Source organism: Physeter macrocephalus, chromosome 6 (assembly GCF_002837175.3).
Source record: "Physeter macrocephalus isolate SW-GA chromosome 6, ASM283717v5, whole genome shotgun sequence".
NCBI classification, from domain to species: Eukaryota; Metazoa; Chordata; class Mammalia; order Artiodactyla; family Physeteridae; genus Physeter; species Physeter macrocephalus.
Window position 1 is genome coordinate 1,719,676 of NC_041219.1, and position 18,158 is coordinate 1,737,833.

The following is an 18,158-nucleotide window of genomic DNA, read 5'->3' on the forward strand; positions in this document are numbered from 1 at the left end:
CTTAATCTCAAGACTACATTTACTTTTGTTAATTTAATAGGTCCATCTGTTAATTTAATAGGTGACAGTTGTCACAGGAAGTGGGGGAACATTTTTTTATCAGTATGTATGTATATTGTTGGCTTTCAGATATGTTATACTCTTGGGTATTTAAGCCTATTAGACAAGAGGCAGAAACTTAGAAAGATACAAATGGCAGAGCAATGTTTTTCAACAGAATTACTGTTCTGCTCTTTGGCTTTCCCTTTGTTATCCTATTCCTCTCCCTTCCCAGTTGCTCAGAACGTACCCTTCTCCAGCTTCCTGCAGAGTTTAACACTTTTGCTTCAGTGTTAACACATAGAGCAGACTAAAGAAGGGCAGATTTAGCCTAGACAGCTCAAATAGTACTTTTCAAGCACTGACTGTATGTTCAGTACTATGCTTGGCTCCAAGCGTACAAACGTGAATACACGTGATCCCTTGTCATGAGAAACTCATAGTAGAGCAGTCTAGTGGCAGAGCATCCACAATCTATAGTAATACTTTCATAGAGATACTTGAAGAGCTAGTTTCCCATTTAATAATTTTGACAGAAACAAATTTGTAAGCAGTCAGAAAATGGTCCTCTCATGGCCTTTCTTCATAGATACTAAAACCTGTTTTTAGAATTGCATGTTTTAATATTTTTTAGAATTACTCTTATAGAGGGCAAATAAAATACTCATTGTTTAGTATTGTTTGACCAATTTATTTTAAGTAGATTGACAAAAGCATTTTTGGTAGTATATTGAACTAAATATGGCTTTATTTTAAATTGTTCAAATTTTACATTAATTAAAATTAGTGTTATTAAAAAGTATCTTTTTAGTCTAAGCATGTTCTGATTCTTAACATTTTATTTAATCTTTAAGCTATATTCCTCTTCCTAGTCCCCTACTGAGTACTTTTGATCTTCTGTTTTTCAAAATTTTTTCTTTCTCAGCATGAAAACCCTATTTATTGCTTTATAGAAAAATGATGTCTGAAAATTCATTACCAAATCCCTTTAGATGATAGCAGAATACATTTTTGCCTTGTTATTTTACTGTACCTTTTAACTTAAACTGGTCTCACACATGAACTTTCTTAGAATCAGGCAGTTCCTGGTTCCTATGGGACTTCCTGTTTTCTCAAATAAAAATAGAAAAGCACCTCAGAAAGGAAACCTGGTCAGTGTGAACTACTTTGTAGGCGCAGTTAGTCTTAGTGGTGACCTGGCTTATAGAGATCCAGGTATCTGAAAGCTTTGAATATTTTTGCATGCAATTTTAAAATAGAGGAAAAGGAGGAGATTCTAAATAATAACCAGAGAGATGCTACATAATCAGCCATGAACTTGTTTGTATCTTTTGGGGGAGGGTGGGTGTATGGAGGTTGGATGGAAAGTGGTAAATCCTTCCTTTATAATATTTATTAGAAGTAAGAAGTTGTTTAATACTGAGACTTTATTCTTAGCTACTTTGATGTGTATATTTGTTTCTTGCCACTTTTCCAGATGTTAGCAAGGACTAGGAAGTTTTGTTTTAATCATTGGAAGTAAGAATTCTAAATGAATTATTCAGTTTTAAAGCATCTTGTAGATTTCCTCAAGTAGTAACTGCCTTTAGTCTATATTTTGAAGAGAAACCAAGTTAAGGTGAAGAAATGATAGTCATTAATAGTAACGATAATAGGTAACATATATTAAGTGTTTGACACTATGCCAAGCATTTTATATGGTTTATCTCATTTAATCCTCACAACTGTATAAGGTAGGTATCATCATTACATCCTTCCATTACAGAAGAGGAAACCTCAACTTAGAGTGGCTAAATAGATGGTAGTTCAAGGCCACGTTGCTAGTAAGTAGTGGAGCTAGGACTTGAACCAAGTCACTCTAAGTATTATAGAGCAAACCACAAAATCAGAGTGAGAATGGTAAATACAGTAAGTCTGAAAAATTAGTTCCCCAACCTTTATTATCTTCAGTTTGTTTATATATTGTTTGCATGTTTACATTCAGTTTTAGCATAGTACATGTTGGCATTTCCGAGGGCTTGTTTAGGGGGATTCTAATTCTTAAATGATGCTAATAGTTCTCTCTTTTTCTTTCCTTGATAGTAAAAAACCCCTTTGATGAAACATTTGGAAAAATAAAAGTAAGTAAAAAATCTTAATACTGATACTTTGTCTCATGTTTTATATGATAAAGGTAGTAGGATGACTATCACCTAAAAAGTAGTAATTTTAAAGGCAATAAATTTTCTTATTTTTGAGTATTCCTTGACCACAGTATAATTAAATCTGACACCAATTTCCACCTAAGAGCTGACCTGTTTATCACTTTGAGGTAAAAGCCACTGCCAAGTAAAATGACAGTGGCATGTCATCTGGGGATCTGGTCTTACCCTTAAAAGTATGCCTATTTTCTTAATTGTTGGGTACCCTAGCAGTTTTTGTCTTTTTTGCCCTCCTTTTGTTCTCTTTCGATTTTTTGCTCATTGGCATGCCTTTTCAACTGTCAGGAAGGCAAAGGATTTAGAGTCTTATGCAACTTATTTATGATTCCTTTTATTTTTAAAGGATTTATAATATTAATTTTAACCTAAGTTTTACTCACATGAAAATATTTTTCACTTACCATTCATCATTATAGGCACTCCAAAGATTATATTTGAGTTTATATTATAATACACAATTAGTTGTTAATTTTTTTTGTTTTTTATTATAGGAACTGACAGAAATACAGACCTGTACCGAAAACATTATTTGTTGTACTAAACGATATGTAATAATGTGTAATCAGATCCATAGAATGTTACTTTAGATTGTTAATAATGATTATTTTCTGTAGTATTCTATTGTGGTGATACTTGTTTTTTTTAAAAAGTTGACTTTATCATATTAAGTATAACATTGCTGCTGGCATCATAATTTAGATTTGCACAATATACTCACTGAACATTGAAAAGACAAGACTTTATTTTCTTCTGTATAATTTTCCCCTTGGGGGAACCTGAAGTTCCTAATCTCTAAATAATAATAATAATTGTAATGAAGATAATGGCAATTAACTTACGTTAAGTGTTTATTCTGTGCCAGGCACTATGCTAAGTGTTTAAAATCCATTAATATCATTTAATCAGGGACTTGATACAAAAATTGAAAATGTCCTTGAGGAGAAAATTGGCTGAGATACAAGAGGGAAATATTTAAAGGTGATAATATGTGAGAAAATTTGGTAGAGTCACCCTACAGTTTGGTTTTTCCCCCAAGAATGAGAACTTTGCTTCAGAGAATGATTTGTGTTAGTAAAAGAAAATCTGGAGCTTACCAAAACACACAATTAGAAGGTAGCTATTTCAAATTAAAAAATTATTTTTGTTTAATGGAAGGTTACTTGAAAGCTTACTTTAAATATGGATTTATTTGTAGATCTTTAACTTGTTTTCAGGGTGATCAGTAGACACATTTCAAGCTGAATATTAGGAGGCAATCTGAAAAGCAGACAGAATGGAAGAAGTTTGTAATGAAACTATAAGCCAGTATAAGTTTCTGTAAGAAAGTAACTTTAACATTTGATTTACACCCTTTTCAGATTTACTTCTAGTTTATCATATTGGGGCTAAAGATTATTGAACCTTTCTATTTCTCAAAATTGATTTGTTCCCATTAATAAAATGTTCCATAAAAACTATTTAGATCGTAATTTAGTTGATCATTTGGATGGCACTTGACACCCTTGTAATATATAGATGGTCATTTTGAATGAGTTGCTGTTGGAAAAATAATTCTTGATAAAATTATAGCTGAGCTTTTTGGGCATTTAAATGCATTATATGCGAATGGAATAGCATGTATGTTATCCAGTATGAGATCCAGTTACATATGATTAGGTTTTGTTATTTCTTCTACTTGTCTAGTCCAGTTTGTTTTGTTGTTGTTGTTGTTGTTTTTAATGTATTTATTTATTATTTATTTTTTGGCTGCATTGGGTCTTCGTTGCTGCACACAGGCTTTCTCTAGTTGTAGTGAGCAGGGGCTACTCTTCGTTGTGGTGTGGTGGCTTCTCTTGTTGCGGAGCATGGGTTCTAGTTGCACGGGCTTCAGTAGTTGCAGCATGCGGGCTCAGTAGCAGCACGCAAGCCCTAGAGCGCGTGGGCTCAGTAGTTGTGGCGCGTGGGCTCTAGGGTGCACGGGCTTCAGTAGTTGCAGCACGTGGGCTCAGTAGTTGTGGCTCATGGGCTCTAGAGCGTAGGCTCAGTAGTTGTGGTGCACGGGCTTATTTAGTTGCTCCATGGCATGTCGGATCTTCCCGGACCAGGGATCGAACCCATGGCCCCTGCATTGGCAGGGAGATTCTTAACCACTGCACCACCAGGAAGAGTCCTAGTCCAGGGTTAATATATGTGAATCAAAAGATGAAGTTTATTCCCAGGCCTCTGATGTTCATTAAAGATGTAATCACAGAGGACAGTGTCAAATTTTTGGATTTAGTTTTGGTTTTGAAAGGGGTGTGGGGATAGGCATGATCAGGACATGCAAAACGAAAAAGGAGTCAGTCTCTTTTCCAGTTAAGGAAGGAAACAAACTTCAAAACTTTCAACTACTTTAGTCCTGAAGCTTAATCAGATTTACCTTGGTTTTATATGTCAAGTCCACAACCTACAGTATCATTGGAACGCCTCATCTTGTTATATTGAACATATTTATTAAAAAACGATTTTGTGGTTTAATCTATCACAGATGCATAGCTTTCAGAATCTTGAATTTCAGCCCCTGCAGTTACTTTTTGATGTCTAATTTTTGCAGTTTGGATTTTTAAGCTTATGTGATAAGGACTGCCTTGATTCTGAATCAGGTTGAGATAGAGTTGAGGGGGTAAAAAGCAAATGGGTTGGAAGGCAAGTAGTCACCTGAAGGAATGTCACTCATCTCTATCAACCGTCTCACATAAAGCCAGGGACTCTGGTGGTAGGATTGTGGAGCCTTTGATGAATTTTTCTCTTCCTAGTACCACTCATTAAAGCTGCATTGATAAAAGCATGCCATCCGTAGTGTGCAGACTTGTCTCTTCTGTCCTTGAACATATAGCGTGAAAACAAATGGATGAGATTACATGTCATTGGGCATATGAATTTTACTTTCCCAGCTTTTTTACTATCCTGTCTGAATTTGTTCCTGGTCATATTCATACAGTAATCCTATTTTGTTAGAAACTTAAGGAGAAAGGAAATAATAAAGACATAGCCCCCTCATAAATCATGAGTTTATTTCAAATAGTGTGATAAGCTATTCTTACCCCCTCTCCTAACCTACCCTCCCCCGTTGCTTGTATCAGTTTCTCTTAATTGTGATTGCTCTTAAATTGAGGTCTCATTGCTCACTACTTGTCACGGTGCTTAGACATTGCAGTAGTCTCCACTCTGGTTTCCTTTCATATGGTCAGAATAATATTCCTGATGCACAGTTCTATTTTACTTTTCTTCTCCTAAATGTTCAGAATGAAGTCAAACTCTTTGTCTTGGTATCTAGAGCTCTCTAGCCATTGATTCCAAACTGCTTTTCTAGTAGTTTGCTGAGTCAAAGTAGGCTCTGGTTATGTAAGAAATATAACCAAACCTTTTATTCCTTCAGGCCCATGCTGTTCCTTCTGCCTGGAATGCTGGTCAATTCTATTCTTTCTGTGAAGCCCGATTCAGATATTCCCTCTTCCATAAATGGATCTTCCCTCCCCTCCATCTTCTGTATTTACATTGTACCTTGTTTGCAACTATAATATAACGTTTAGTATGTTTTTTGCCCTTGAGAACAGGAACCATCTTGTTCTCTGGGTTTCTTGCTTTGCTGAGAACAGTTCTTAACTCGTAGTAGATGCTCATTAAATGTTTGTTTCACTTTAATGATTCATAAATTTATACAGGGCCACTTTGGAACCTAGGAGGGGTTGAGGGTTAATTTAATTGAAGTGTCACTACTCATTCCCTTATTATGTGGTTGAGGCAGGTTAAAACAAAACATGAAGAAAACAGTCTCATAAAAATACACATGAGCGTGCATTGTATAGAAGGGGATTGGGAACATTGTTTTGGTGGCTGGGGGAGTTTGTTGTATATGAGACCTTTTCTAGCACTAACCTTAGTGCCAATTTCCCAATCATCCTCAAGAAGGTAAAATATTTAGAGTGATAGTTTAGATTCTTAGATTAAGGTTTCTTTAAAATATGGTAGCCGTTGGTTAAATATGAATTTGTCTTTCAGATTATGTATCTTCTATGGTTTTTAAATTCATTCACTGTTTTTCTTTTCAAATAAAAATTATTAATTGGTGCATTTTCCCCCCCGGAATCGGATATTTTATAATAATTTCTTTTAAATTTAGGAAAGTGAGAAAAATCTTATGATGAACACTTTATACAAGCTTCATGATCGATTGGCACAGCTTGCAGGTAATTGTTTTAACATTCATAGTCTCTAAAATTGTTTTGAAAATTAATTTGCATATATAGCATGCAGTGTCAGTAGAAATGGTTTTTCCCAAGTTCAGTGTTGTTATGTTACATTGTGGGGTGTTTTCTCTTTAGAAGTTTTTAGTCCTTATATGGAGTGGGTTTTTATCTGTATAGATACATTTAATCAAGGACTTTTTCCTGCCTGCCATATGTATACAGTGAAATATAGATATATACTCTATGGTAAAAGTCATCACATTTTTTTATGGCATTGATAATAACAAAATTCTGAAAGCTTATATATCAGATTGGGTAAGCAGCGGATTAACTAAAATCCTCGATTAAATATAAAAGTGCAGATTTTCCTTTGGTGATTGTATAGGTATCATTTCCTTGGATAAAGTAAATATATTACAGAATTTTTTTCTCCTGATACATCACATTTTCCTCATATTCTGGTCTTAGTAAGACTTTGAGAGTTCTCAGGTATGCAACATATCTGCAATTAGAATAATATAGGTGAATTGGCATGAAGTTTAGCATCTATAAAAGCTGTAGTAGCACCTTATCTGTTTATTACCTTTTAACTTTTTTCAGTTCTTTCACATATAATCTGAAAGAAGAGACTTTGGATTCTCTTCATATAAACAGTTACAAGAAAAGAAAAATGTAGTGTTCCAAACTTTTGTTTGTAGCAGATCCTTTTGTAGAAACTAGATCATTGGTAGAAACCTAGTAGGTGAATGTGGAACTTCTCTGGTCGAATGGAAGCATTGAGAATCCTGACAGTTCCCCATCCTCTCACCAATCTTTGTTTTTGTTTTTTGGGGGGGTCCTTAATTTTGGTCAGTTTTTTTTCGCTAATAATTGTGTGTATATCACTAAAAGTCTTCTTTGCATTGACTGACAGACTGTTATATACATATGCTGCAAACTGATGACATTTATTTGGTATGCTGTAGCACCCAGAAATGAAGTATATAATCTACATGGAATTCCTCATGTTGCTGCTACAAGCCTCTATAGTTGTTTCTATAGCAGTGTTTTATGAAGTGTGTTAGATCGGCATAGTCTGGGGTGCTTTTAAAGATATAGATTCCTTCCACTACAGCAGGGGTCTGCAAACTTTTTTCTGTGATGGAGCCAGATAGTAGATTTTTTAGGCTTTGTGGGCTAGACTATCTCTGTCACAACTACTCATTTCTGCTGTGAGAGCCTGAAAGCAGCCATAGATAATACATGAATGAGCATGGCTGTGTTGCAATAAAACTTCATTTATAAAAACCGGTGGTAGGCCAGATTTGGTCTGTGGGTTTGCCAACCTCTGCTGTAGATCTGTGAAATCAGAATCTCTGAGGATGGATTATAAAGTTTGAAGACTTAAATGTTCATCTAATAGGTATTTCTACCTGTTTTACAACCATGACCATTAAAATCTGGCTACTTGAACAAAACGATAAATAGGAACGTGGTTGCTTTTATGATAGAAAAATTTGCCAAGGATTTTACTTTAATTATTATACTTTTATGTTAATTTTTTTAAAGTACTTGAAAGAAACAAGTAGGAGAAACTTAAAATTGAAGTTCAATGTAAGGATAATTGATCTCTAATAACCACAGATAGCCTGAAAAAGAAAAAAAGGCTTTGGATTCTTTTATAAATAGTTACAAGAAAAGGAAAATGTAGTTTTCCAAACTTTTGTATGTAGTACACGTATTTGTAGAAACCAGATTATAGGTAGAAGCTTCTGATTTCCCTATTCATGGTTGTGTTATAATAATTTTTTAAGTTATGCATACTCCTTGCTAAAGATAGGCTTAGTAATACTCCGAAAATGCACATTTTAATTCAAACTTGCTTGAACTCTTGAATTATTAGCTTTAGTTAATAGATGTATGAGTTAGCACAATGAATTTTCCCCCTTGAAAAATAATACATCTATAGAGGGCTTTCTTTGTGCCAAAATCTATGGATAGGCATCAGCATGACATGGTTCCTACCCCTGGCTAACAATTTCATTGGGAATGTAAGAGGAATGTATGTTTCTGTCTAGACTGAAATACATTTAAAGGTTGTGGTTGATATAAAAATATTTGTTTATATTGCCTATTGGAATTTATTTCTAGAAAATATAAATGAGTGTTTATCTTCTTTCTTTACTGATTATAATAATATAATCTATAATTGTGTAATTTGTAAAACTAGTTTGATTAATCATATTTGTTTTCTTCTGTTTAACATAGTACTGATTCAAAATTAATAATATGCTAATCTTTCCAGGAGATCATGAATGTGGCAGTTCTAGTCAGAGAACACTTTCTGTCCAAGAGGCAGCTGCATATTTGAAAGTAAGCAGTGAAATTAGAATTTTAATAGCTCTATTCTTAAAGTTTATGTAAATCATCACAACTTATATCTACAGTACCATGCATTTGATTACTTTAATTGTACTGTTACAAGCTTGGGCCTGCTGTTTGGTGTAACGTGAGCAGATAGAGAAAGCAAAATTACTCAACATTTTTTGTTTTAGTTTGTTTTAGAACATTCTCTGTGAGAGAATGCACATTAGTTTGGAAAGGGTGCAAACACCATTGGTGAGAGAGAAATTGAGATAAGTAAGTAGCATATAAGGAAGCAAGTAAGCATCTAACCATTGTCATTTATTTCAATTCTTCTGCCCCAGGATAATTTTATTTCAGGGTTCTAAGAGAACTTGCAGATGTATTTTCTATACCACTGTAAGTAATCTAGGAAATCCTAGATAAAAGGAAAGGTACTAGAAGGTTAAGATGGACAGGTGTCACTCTGATTTCCAAAAAGGGGATAGTGGATTTTGAAAACCATATTGGGGAGCTTGATGTTAATCCAGTTGCATAAAGATAATTCCATAAAGATGTGAGTACTTGCAGATGGAAATGCTGATCCCTAGAAGTTGGCATCCATTCATCGTGAACAAGTCATGTCATACAAACTTCATTTCCCCCCTTTTCGTGGTTAAAAAAACACATAACATGAGATCTACCCTAAAGTGTACAGTATTATTAACTATATATGCATCATTGTGCAGCAGATCTCTCAGACTTTTTCATCTTGCATTACTGAATCTCTGTACGCATTGCACAGCAACTCCTCCTTTCCTCCTCCTCCCAGCCCCTGACCACCACCATGCCACTTTCTGCTTCTGTGAGTTTGACTACAGTAGATACCTCGTAAAAATGGAATCATGCAGTATTTGTCCTTCTGTGACTGGTTAATGTCTCTTAGCACATTGCCCTCAGGGTTCATCCATGTTGTACTATATGACAGGATTTCCTTCCTTTTTTTAAGGCTGAATAATATTCCATTGTATATACCCCACATTTTATTTATCCATTGATATGCTGGTGAATATTTAGGTGTTTCCACTTCTTGGCTATTGTAAATAATACTGCAGCGAACATAGGAGTGCAAATATCTCTTAGATCCTGTTTTCAATTCTTTTGATAAATACCCAGAAGTGAGATTGCTGGAACATACAATAGTTCTATTTTTAGTAATTTGATGAACTTCCATACTGGTCTCCAAAATGGCCACACCATTTTACATTCCCACCAGCATTTACAAGGGTTCCCTTTTCTCCATATCCTTGAAAACTCTTATTTTGTTTTCTTTTGGTTCTGGTTTGTTTTTTAATAATGGCCATGCTAACAGGTGTAAGGTGATATCTCACAGTGGTTTTGATTTGCGTTTCTCTGATGATTAGTGATGTCAAGCATCTTTTCATATACCTATTGGACATTTGTATGTTTTTTTTTTTGAGAAATGTTTATTCAGGTCCCTTACCCATTTTTAAATCAGGTTATCTGATTTTTTTGTTATTGACTTGTAGGAGTTCCTTATTTACTTTTAGATGTTAACCCTTATCAGATATTTGGTTTGCAAATATTTTCTCCTATTCCACAGATCCCCTTTTTACTCTGTTGATTGTTTCCTTTGCTATGCAGAAGCTTTTTAGTTTGATGTAGTCTCACTTGTCTCTTTTTGCTTATGTTGCCTGTGCTTTTGGTGTCATATCCAGAAAATCATTGCCAGGTCATATTTTAAAAATCATTGCTAAGACCAATATCATGAAGCTTTTCCCCTGTATTTTCTTCTAAGAGTTTTATAGTTTCATGTCCTGTTTAAGTCTCAATCCATTTTGAGTTGATTTTTGTGTAGTGTAAGATAAGGCTTCAATTTCATTCATTTGCATGTGGAAATCCAGTTTTCTCAACACCATTTGTTGAAGAAACTATCCTTTTCCCATTGTGTGTTCTTAGCACACTTGTTGAAGATCAATTGACCATATATGTGAGACTTTCTCTGTTTTCTTCCATTGTTCTGTGTGTCCCTCTTTACATCAGTTCAGTACCGTACTGTTTTGATTACTGTACCTTTGTGATGATATGTTTTGAAGTCAGGAAGTATGGGGCCTCTAGCTTTGTTCTTCTTGCTTAAAATTGTTTTGGCTATTCAGGATCCTTTGTGGTTCCATATGAATTTTAGAATTGAGCTTTCTGTTTCTCCAAAAAGTGCTACTGAGATTTTGATGGGAATTGCATTGAATCTGTAGATTGCTTTGGGTAGTATGGACATTTTAACAATATTAAGTCTTCCAATCATGAACACAGGATGCCTTTTCATTTATTTGTGTCTTGAATTTCTTTAAGCAGTGCTTTGTAGTTTTCAGTATATAAGTCTGTCACATTCTTGGTAATGTTTATTCCTAAGTATTTTATTCTTTTTGATGCTATTGTAAATGACATTTTCTTAATTTTCTGGTTTTTCATTTTTGTGTATAGAAATGCAACTTCTTATTTTATATTAATTTTTTTATCCTGCAACTTTGCTGAATTGCTTAAATTGTAATGGTTTTTTTTGTGGAGTCTGTAGAGTCTTCTATGTATAAGATCGTGTTTCTGCAAACAGATAATTTTACTTCCTCCTTTCCAATTTGTATGCGTTTTCTTTTCTCACCTAATTGCTCTAGCTAGGATTTCTAGTACTATATTGAATAGAAATGGTAACAATGGACATCTTTGCCTTATTCCTAGTCTCCAAGGAAAAACTTGCAGTTTTTCACAGTTAAGTATATACTAGACATTGGCTTTTCATATGTGGCCTTTATTATTTTGAGGTAATTTGCTTCTGTTCCTGATCTGTCAAGTGTTTTTAATAATCTAAGGTGTTGAATTTTGTCAAATGCTTTTCCTGTATTTATTGAAATGATCACGTGATTTAAAATTTTTTGTTCTTTTAATGTGGTGTATCACATTGATTGGCTTTTGTATGTTGGACCACCCTTGCATTCTTGGAATAAATCCCACTTGGTCATGGTGTCTGATCCTTTTAATGTGTTGTTAAAATTGTTGAACTCAGTTTGCTAATATTTTGTTGAGGATTTGCACCTGTATTCATCAGGGATATTGGTCTGTATTTCCTTTCTTGTAGTGTCTTTGTTCAGCTTTGGTGTCAAAGTAATGCTGGCCTCATAAAATGAGTGGAAGTGTTCCCTCCTCTTAAAATTTTTTGGAAGAATTTGAGAAACATAAGTGTTAATTCTTTTTAAAATTTTTAGTAGCATCCTCCAGTGAAACCACTGAATCCTAGACTTTTCTTTGTTGGGAGGTTTTTGATTACTCATTCAGTTTCTGTACTAGTTATAGGTCTGTTCAGATTTTCTATTTCTTCATTATTTAGTCTTGATAGGTTATATGTTTCTAGGAATTTATCCTTTTTTTTTCTAGGTTATCCAGTTATGATCCTTTGTATTTCTCTGACATCAATTTTAATACCTCCTCCTTCATTTCTGATTTTGTTTGAGGCTTCTGTCTCTTTTTATTAACTAAGGGTTTGTCAATTTTGCTGATCTTTTCTAAAAACCACCTCTTTGTTTTGTTGATTTTTTTCTATTTTATTTCTGCTCTAATCCTTATCATTTCCTTCTGTTAACTTTGGGTTTAATTTATTCTTCTTTTTCTAGTTCTTTGACGTGTAAAGATGGGTGGTTTATTTGAGAGTCTCTTCTTTTTTAATGTAGGCATTTACCACTATGAAATTCCCTGTTAGAACTGCCCTTGCTGTATCCCATAAGAAGCTGTTGGACTTCTTGAATCTGAATGTCCATTTCTTTCCCCAGATTTGGGAGTTTTGGGTCATTATTTCTTCAGATAATCTTTCTGCTCCTTTCACTTCTCTCCTTCTGGGACGTCCATAATGCATGTATTGATCTAACTGATAATGTCCCTTAAGTCCCTTAAGCCTTTCTTCATTCTTCTTCATTCTCTTTTCTTTTTGTTCCTCTGGATAATTTCAAATGAATTATCTTTGAGTTCCTTGATTCTTTGTTCTGCTTGATTTAAGACTGCTTTTGAACCCATCTTGTGAATTTTTCAATTCAGGTATTGTATTCTTCAGCTTCAAAATTCCTGTTTGGTTCTTTTTAGTGTGTTCTCTTTATTGATATTCTCATTTTATTTATGCACTGTTTTCCTGAGCTTGTTGAACATCTTTATGACAGTTATTTTTAGATTTTTATCAGGTAATTCATATAGCTCAGTTTCTTTAGGGTCAGTTCCTAGAGATTTATTTTGTTCTTTTAGTTGGGCCATGTTTCCTTGTTTCCTTTGTGTGCCTTGTTACCTTGTGTTGGGATCTACCATTTGAAAACACAGCCACATCTCCCAGTCTTTACAGACTGCCTTCATGCAGGGGAAGACCTTTACCACTGAGCTCAGATAGAGATTCTGGGGTCCCCTCAAACCTTTTCTGTGGATGCATCTTTTCTGGACTTGTGGGTGTATATTCCCAACTAGAGAGATTTTATTTTGCAGGTTTCTTTTTATAGGCGCTTGTAATCTCTTGCTCCCTCTGGTGTCTGTTTGCTATACTGCGGGTTCTCTGGAACAGCAGGAAGCTGTCCAGGTCTTTTTATTTTCAGCAGCCCCCAGGCATCTAGACTATGTCACATCTCAGTGCTCTGAAACAGGTGATACAGAAACCAGTCCCTTGGGCAGCTCCCTGAGAAACTGAAACATTGGACACATGTTCCAACTCTTTCCCTCCTCGGGGAGAAACCAGGAGTTGGGGGTTCTCTGCCACTTATTCTGCACTGAGCTGCAGGGAGGGGCAGTGGCAAGTGAGTGTGTATTAGTTCATTGCCTTTGTTCTTGGCAGCCCCCACCTGGTGCCCTTACCTATTAGTGCTAAGATTCAAGCAAGACAGAAGCCAGTCCCTCTGGTGGCCCCTGAAAAGTCTGAACATTGGGCATATGTTCCAGTCTTCTCTTTCCCTCTTCAAGGATAAGCCAGGAGTTGGGAATTTTCTCCAGATCACATTATGGTATGCCAGGGGAAGGGACTCTGGTGAGTGACTGTTATGAATTTTCCTACTTTCATGCAGCTAGTTTTGCACATGCTTGGGGTGCAGGAGGCTCTTAACCGGTTTCTAGATTTCTTACAAAGGGAACTGGTCTGCGTATTGTTGACTTTGTGTCTCCGTGGGGGAAGGAGGGTCTGGGGGCTTCCTATTCTGTCATCTTGCTGACGTCACTCCCTCTCTCTTTTTTTTTTTTTTTAATTTAGAATGTAGTATAGTTATAAGGCTTTCAGCAAGGTTTTAGTGACAATCTGCCATGATATGCTCGTCAAAAAAGAGAAATATGGACTCAGTTTTTAACTTAATTCATAACTTATATGTAGATACTTAAAAGATGTTGAGACAGTATAATATGATGGAGATTTGATGTTGATTCCAATTCTAGCACTGGCACATAGAAGCCGTGTGTCTTGGTAAAGTCCCTTCACGTTTCTGTACCTGTATCTCAGTGTGAAAATGGGACTGTTCTTACTAATGCCTGTCAGAGTTGTTGGGAGACTTGTGAGAATATAAAGTACCTAGGTCAGTGCCTGATGATTATAATAACTTCCAATAAATTTTACTTCTTTTTTGTGTGTTTCCTAACTAATTAAACCAGTGTCACTCTGAAGAGAGTTTTCTAATAACATGCTGCAGGATTTGTCTCTCAACCTTGTTCTTTTCTTCATTTTCAGTTTTGACCTAGATGAGAACATTGATGACAGGCAAATTCGTGGATAGTGTAATAGTTAATAGATTGGATACCTAAAGGATTAGGATCCAAAAAGGTCTAAATAAGGAGGGCTTACGATTATGGGACATTGTCTTAAGGGATGGAAAAATTGCTAGATGGATTATGGGGGTGGGGGCAAAGAAGGGATTGGATTGAGTAGGCTAAAGGGAACATAGAATCAAATATTACAGGAAAAGGGCATAGCATGTGGGAATCCAAAGCCAGCAAGCCATTCATTATGATTTGAAAGTGTTTTTACTTTTAGCAGTGGGAAAAACTGATCCCAACCAGTGATTCCCTCCTGCTTTCTCTTCTTTTTTTTCCCAGTTGAATCTCTCAGAGAGGTAATGGCACAGATATCAGATATCTGTTATCATTGGTCATAAATTCCTGGAGCAGGATTAATTTACATTTCAGACAAACCTCAAGACTCTTAGAGTCTACTGAATTGTATTTGAAGGAAGGACTAAAGGGTTGGATGGGATAGGGCTTGGGTACAGGATAGGGCTTGATCAGTAGTTAAGCTGGAGCTGAAGAAGAGTCGGGTTGGTGTGGAAGGATGATTAACTGCCACTCTTTCCCGTCCCCAGCCATTTGATTGGATAAGGTAAAAAGAAGGACACAGAGCCAGGGTTGGGACAAGTTGGAGTCTAAGCCAGGCAGCAGTTGGGTACAAGAGATTAGTTCGATTAAAGACTGGCAGCAAAGGAGTTAATGGATACACCCATGCATGAGTTAGTTGGGAACTGCCTGTATTGAGTTTAAAAAAAAAAAAAAGTGATGTTAACGAATTCTGGTCTTAAAAGATTTTAATATCTTTTCTCTGGGACTATTTTATGTTTCAGATTGGGTTTTGCTCCTTTTTTTTTTTAATTCAGTAGAATTTCTAATGTCTATTTTTACAAGAGATTTTGGATTAATTTCTTAGTTAAGTGAAGTTACTTTATGTAGGTAATATCCTTCTTATACATTTAGGGGTGTGTGTGTGTGTGTGTGTGTGTGTGTGTGTGTGTGTGTGTGTGTGTGTGTTAACCTTTTCTTTTTGGAGTCCCATTTTTAGCTTTTCAAATGCTGTGAAATCTGGTATGGCTTGTTACCACCAAAGATGCAGTTTGGACTGCTACTAAAAGGAAAAAAAGCATTAAACAGGGTTTTTTCCAAAAAAATACAGTTTTAAGGTTTAGATAAAAGCTTTTAGGTGCTGTTTTTAATAATGCTTATTTTTTTCAGTACAACATTAACCCATGCTTATGATTTAACTCATACAGAAAATAAAAGGAAAATTGCATTTCAAATTCACCATTTAAGGTTAGCCACTCATTTTGGTCTATGTTTCTCTAGTCTTATTTTTTTATTTTTTATTTTTTTTGCGGTAAGCGGGCCTCGCACTGCCGCGGCCCCGCCCGTTGCAGAGCACAGGCTCTGGACGCGCAGGCGCAGCGGCCATGGCTCACGGGCCCAGCCGCTCCGCGGCATGTGGGATCTTCCCGGACCGGGGCACGAACCCGTGTCCCCTGCATTGGCAGGTGGACTCTCAACCCCTGCGCCACCAGGGAAGCCCTAGTCTTATATTTTTTCCCCCAAATTAGTATCACTATAAATATTATAAAAGTCATATTGTAAATATTTACATATTTTTTCCTTAAAGTTGTTAGTGTTTTCCCATGTCATTGTTCAGGTTTATAAAAATTGTTTCTTTTTATCACTGGATAATATTTCTTTACATGATTGTATTGTACTGGTTTGTGGTTTTTTTGGTATTATGAAAGCACCTTAATTTTTGCATTATAGTACTTGATTTTGTGATCATTTCCTTAGGAAATAGTCCTGGAAATGAAATTACTTGTTCAAAGAACTTTTGTTAATGCTTTTGATATATGTTGCCAAATTACTTTCTAATTTTTAATGATAATTTTAGCACAATCTATCCAAAACTGATATTTTATTTTACCCAAGTTCTAGAATAAGTATGGAAGAACCCCACTACGAAGCTGGTATCAAATAATGATGACCATATATATATTGTAGGCTTTCTGCTTGTGGAGAGGAATCTATTGTACCTTTTATGTATTTGTACTATGGTTTCACCTGCAACACAATTAAGTTTTTGCATTCAGGAGTAAATGAGCCAGAGAATATGTAGCACTCCTACAGTATAAGCTAATTTTTTTCCCAACTTCTAGTGCATTTTAAGCACAGTATTAGCAAATGTTTGATGGAGTAAAATGAGTGAATAAGCCTCAGTAAAAATGTTTAAAATTTTTCTTCAATTTGATTCTTTACATTCTATTTTTATTTTATTGCTCCTACCTTCTCCTTCAAAGGAAATTTAAATAAATGTGACAATTAATTTAAATAACTTAAACACTTTTTCTTACTTCTCCAGTGTTTTTCTTGAACTTTTTATTCATCATTTTTGAGATTGAAAGCTTGTTTTGATTTGTAAAAAGTTAAGAGGTCCCTCTGGTGGAACATTTAGGAAATACATGGCACTATATTTTCATGAAAAGACGTAGATTGCTTTTTAAGTTAAATGGTGGGAGCTTTGTATGATTAACTTAACAATAGAATGATGTAATGGATGATGTAATGGATGACCATTTCCTAGGTCACTTTCAAGACCTGTTTAATTTTTAACCCAATATGTTTAAGGTTTGTGAAGAATATAATAGGAAAGAAGATAGCTGCAAATGTGCCAAATTATGGACTGGATAGATTTTTTATGAACTAGCTTGGAATGCTAATCACTGTTAATAAAATTGTGTCTTTGTGGAAAAATAAGTATTCTAAGAAATGGAGTGAGGGATACATTTCTTAATAATATAATATTTCAAGTATAATTTATCTTAGTACTTTCTGTATGTTACCTTTGATTTCACAATGATCCGGAAAGGTTGGTGGTATCAGACCCACTTTATTAAGAAACTAAATCTCAGAGAGGTTTAATAACTAGGTCATCCAGCTAGTAAGTGATGGAACTGTGAATAGAATCAAAGTATTTGCTGTTTTCACTGTATTGTTCTGCCTCTTAGATGGAAGGCCTGGGTTTATAGCCCCTACCCTCATCTACTGAGTGGTCAAGGGACTGCCCCTGAATAGGGTTTAGAATCTGAAGAATTGAGCAAAGTATATGCATCTGCATAAATGACTTATTTTCTCTTATTTCCACTTAAGGTTATACGCATAGCTATTCAGTAGTGGAGTCATGATCTGATTCCAGGCCTCTTTGATTCTAAGGACCATGTTCTTTCCATTATTCTTGGAGGTGAAAGGTCAAGTTTCCACTGAATCATCAAGAATTAAATCATACTCACTATTGATTTCTGTGTGTCGTATTTTACTTAATTTAAAGGTAGCATCTAATGTATGGCATATATCATCTCACAATTAAGCAGAATATTCACTAACTAGAAAGCCACGTAGCTATTATTACCATATAAATTATCCATTTGTGAACTATATCCAATAGATTTTTTTTTTTTTTTTTTGGTACGCGGGGCTCTCACTGTTGTGGCCTCTCCCGTTGCGGAGCACAGGCTCCGGACGCGCAGGCTCAGCGGCCATGGCTCACGGGCCCAGCCGCTCCGTGGCATGTGGG

At 35.3% G+C, this 18,158-nt stretch overlaps 1 protein-coding gene across 3 annotated transcripts in view; it reads left to right on the forward strand.

The window, feature by feature from the left end:
• Positions 1 to 18,158, forward strand: part of LEMD3 (LEM domain containing 3) — a 91,360-nt gene that overhangs the window by 33,728 nt on the left and 39,474 nt on the right. For all 3 annotated transcript variants that reach the window (XM_024122872.3, XM_028490351.2, XM_024122871.3), the window contains exons 2-4: positions 2,122 to 2,159; positions 6,382 to 6,448; positions 8,733 to 8,800. In XM_024122872.3, the coding sequence (XP_023978640.1) occupies positions 2,122 to 2,159; positions 6,382 to 6,448; positions 8,733 to 8,800 (173 nt within the window). The remainder of the gene's footprint in view (positions 1 to 2,121; positions 2,160 to 6,381; positions 6,449 to 8,732; positions 8,801 to 18,158) is intronic.